The following is a 3,606-nucleotide window of genomic DNA, read 5'->3' as shown; positions in this document are numbered from 1 at the left end:
AGCGCAGTGTTGTAATTAACTGTGTCAGTAAGGATATGACGTTGATTCCAGGAAAAGAGGATACAAAGACTATCCTTTGGCAAACTGTGCGATTTGTTTGCACGTCACTTAGGGCTCTTGTTCTTTCTTAACATTTCCACTGAATGCATTCACACCTCAGTGGAGTAAATCCCTCCCACTCCTTGCTGTACAGTCCAGGCTAATTTTTGGGAAGACACTGGGATTTGCAAGGAAGTTAACCAGGAAATTCTTTGTTATTTTAAACATTGACCAAGGTAAGTGAATCTACATGGCCCATTTTCAATTATAAACTAGTGCCACTATACAAAACATATTGAATTCCCTAAACCCCCCAAAGCAAAACATCAGACAGAGGAGTAAGTCTCAAACAATAATTTATTGAAACAATGTTGCATTTGACAAGAGAAGCAATGCATATATTACTCTGTTTAAATTACTGGAAATAACTTAACAACAATTCATAGTATGTATGCAACTCAGCAGAATTCATGTTGTTCCACAAACACGGTCCTTCTCAGTGCAGTCTTACAGAAGCGATTGCAGTCCCTTTGTAGCTTGACATAAATGCTACTGCAGTTCATAGTTAATCGTGTCAGGCCTAATACACAGATGATTCACTCAACATTTCAAAATGTTCGTCTCGCAGTCAGCGATAGTGACGTACACTCGTCTCTTTCCAACCCATTGCACATATGAAGCCGGGGGCGCGCGCGCACCCACGCCGCCTGCGTGCAAGTTCTCCAACAGCTTGTGCCGACAGGCAGCCTTTCAGTTCAATATCCCACAACTTGTTCCTCCGCTACCAAAACGTCCACTTCTTCTTTCCCCACGGAGGACACGACAAGCTGGAGGGGCAGAGGGGGAATCATGTACCGAGCGCACAGTTCCAAGAGCTCCGCTTTCTCTCTCACAGCCCCTTCACATGACGCAGCAGAGCAGTCAACGGCGGCTAGTGCAGAGCCCTTTTGCTTTCATTCGCAGAGAATGACTCTTTCATCCTTTCCTTGCAGCAATAGCATCGCGACTCGTTCAAGGTTCTTGCAGGGACAGATAAGGAATCCATTGGTTTTTGCAACGGCTCTCTTCACAGTAGTTGCCCACGTCCTTCAACGCCTGGCTTTTGAGTGGTTGGCATTGAGAGTTCTGTGAAAAAGCATAAAATGCAACGTAAGTCAACGTCATATGATATTAAGATTCGAAGTAATATGCAGTGTGCGAATAGAAGTGTACTTACAGTGACTAGGATGCAGTGGAAGTCTCTCGGCTCGCTGTTGTCCACGGTGGCGGGCTCGCCGAGCACCTGCGCGAGGCGCCTCAGACCAGACACGCGCAGGATGTTGATGTCGTTGTCGCAGCAGAACGCCTGAATGAGCGTGAAGTGAATCTGCAGCGCAATGTCGTCCTGGTCCTCCTCATCGGTGGCCAGAACGCACAGTACGACACAATCTGGGTCTCTGTAAATCAAAAAATCAAATGCAATTAGACTCCTGTTTGTGGTGATAACGCAATATAGCAACCGCAGTCTAATATGGAAAGTCAGATGGGCTATAAGTATATACTTACACATTCATTAGTTTTGCAGACTCGTAAACGCCGACTGTTAGACAGTCTTGTCTCTGTGCTGCTCCCAGCAGCTCTTCCAATGCTTGGCTCACTGTGTCCATTCTGTAAAAAAAATGCGACTATGGTAAGCGACAGTCGGATAGTTCTCTATATAGAAAAACACCAATTGAGATTCGCAGTTTGATATTCATGCATGCAATAAATAACTTACTTTTTATCAGTTATGTTGCATCCAACGAGTTCTTCCAGGGTCATTTTTGCTTCAAATAATAGTAATCCACAAGTCTCCAGGAGATCTTAAAATCCAGTAAAAGTGTGCTGTCCAAAAGTATAATCCAGATAGCCTATCAATTGGAGTTATAGTATTCCTTTGCTCGTTTCGCAGGGTCTCAGAAAGATTTAGTTTCTGCCGACTTCAAGCGAAACGCGCGTATATATACCGCTTTCGAGTGGGCGCGGCTTAGCCAAACGCTCGTGTTTCTGATTGGTTAGACATGTTCCACAAGCGTCTTGCGCTCGCGCATAACCATTGGTTATGGGGGGAACTCCTGCTTTCACCCCACGTGGGCTGATTGGCGTAACATCTCCCCAAACTACCAATACAACACGCACCTGGTAGCTTTCAATTTGTTTGTAATTCCGATGGAATTTCCTTATGGAAATGATGTAGTTTCCCTGTTGCTTTCGATGTGCATGTTGCAGTTATATCTGAAACCGTTGCATCATGAACGTAATTAAGCCAGAATTTCATTTTTGAATTGCAATTAAATTACATATTTGGGGGAAAAAACAGTCATTGTATCATATGTTTCTTAAATCTATAACATTTTGCCACGTCCTGAAATTGCACGAGCTGGTTTGTCGAAACTCCCTTATATAGGCCTATGACGATGACTCGTGACTCCTGGCATCCTGTGCAGTGTGCACAGTTATAGGGACGAAAATGATGCATTCAAATCGATGGCGTTGTTGTTTTTTTCAGGCTATCTTTGCAGAAGACGTTGTTTTGATTTGCACAACACAAGTCTGCATTGGCTCTAGGTAGTAGAGTTTCTGTCTCCTTGTTACCTGGAACTTTCATCAGCCAAGCTGTTCCAGTTCCACCGGCTAATTATAGACGGTACAGTCACAGGATCAGAGCTGTTGATGTTATCATGGGATCTTGTTGTGCTCGAGTTACGAAACCCGCCGCCGGACTGCATAAACACTGGGGTCAACATCTTGCACTTCATTGTTTGATCGATTTCCATTCCTCGATATAAATGCCTCCAGGGTCATAATAATGTGACTGTCATAATATCATCCGCACATTGCGTGGATGGATGTCCCTGCTGCAGCAACACTTTCAGATATGGCTTTGGGCGTTGAAGTGCATTTCTCTGCTTCTAATGAATCTCAAGTCATTTTTCAAATCAATCAATAACTCAATAACTGGATTGAATCAATTAACTGTTCTAATGCGCCATCTGCTGTTAGATGATCATACACTTATGTAGCCTAAGTTATCACAATGTCACTTTTTGGGAAACGACTAACTGCACTTTTGTGTGACATACATTGGAATAAACAGGAAAAAAATGCTATAATCTTAAATATGATAAAGAGTGCTACTGGTTCAAGCCAAGCATTTCAGCAATCAGTACTTCAGCAGAATTATCTTCTATCAACGAGTGCCCCCTACTGGTTATGATATGTCACTACAAATTAATTGTAATATGCTTTATAAACGGGTAAATTCTTGTTATTTTTCTGTCCTAGGGTGGTTTTAAAGTTAAATAAATAAAATAATTCTAGTTTTAAAATAGATTATAATTACTTCATTTTTTGTTTGTTTATTTATTTATTTTTTTTGCCCTATTTTTTAAGAGCGTTAAAATGTTAGACCTGCCAGATTCTGTTACCATGGAACTGAAAAGTATCAGGTGACCATTCTGTAAAGGCAATATAGTGACAGTGAAATCATAAATGTAACTAAGTGTAAGATTGTTTACATTGTGATATGGTGGGTTGGGGTAAGACGCT

At 42.0% G+C, this 3,606-nt stretch overlaps 1 protein-coding gene across 1 annotated transcript; it reads right to left on the bottom strand.

The window, feature by feature from the left end:
* Nucleotides 1-378: 378 nt before the first annotated feature.
* gadd45ba (growth arrest and DNA-damage-inducible, beta a) lies at nucleotides 379-3,048 on the bottom strand. Its single transcript, XM_079597729.1, has 4 exons — nucleotides 1,796-3,048; nucleotides 1,585-1,686; nucleotides 1,256-1,475; nucleotides 379-1,164 (listed from the first exon to the last, which is right to left on the bottom strand). The coding sequence occupies exons 1-4, from the start codon at nucleotides 1,837-1,839 to the stop codon at nucleotides 1,051-1,053; spliced, it is 480 nt and encodes a 159-aa protein (XP_079453855.1). The 5' UTR covers nucleotides 1,840-3,048; the 3' UTR covers nucleotides 379-1,050.
* Nucleotides 3,049-3,606: the final 558 nt, after the last annotated feature.

The sequence above is a fragment of the Phoxinus phoxinus genome (genome assembly GCF_949152265.1).
Source record: "Phoxinus phoxinus genome assembly, chromosome: 22".
Lineage (NCBI taxonomy): Eukaryota > Metazoa > Chordata > Actinopteri > Cypriniformes > Leuciscidae > Phoxinus > Phoxinus phoxinus.
This window is presented reverse-complemented; position numbering and strand designations above follow the sequence as displayed.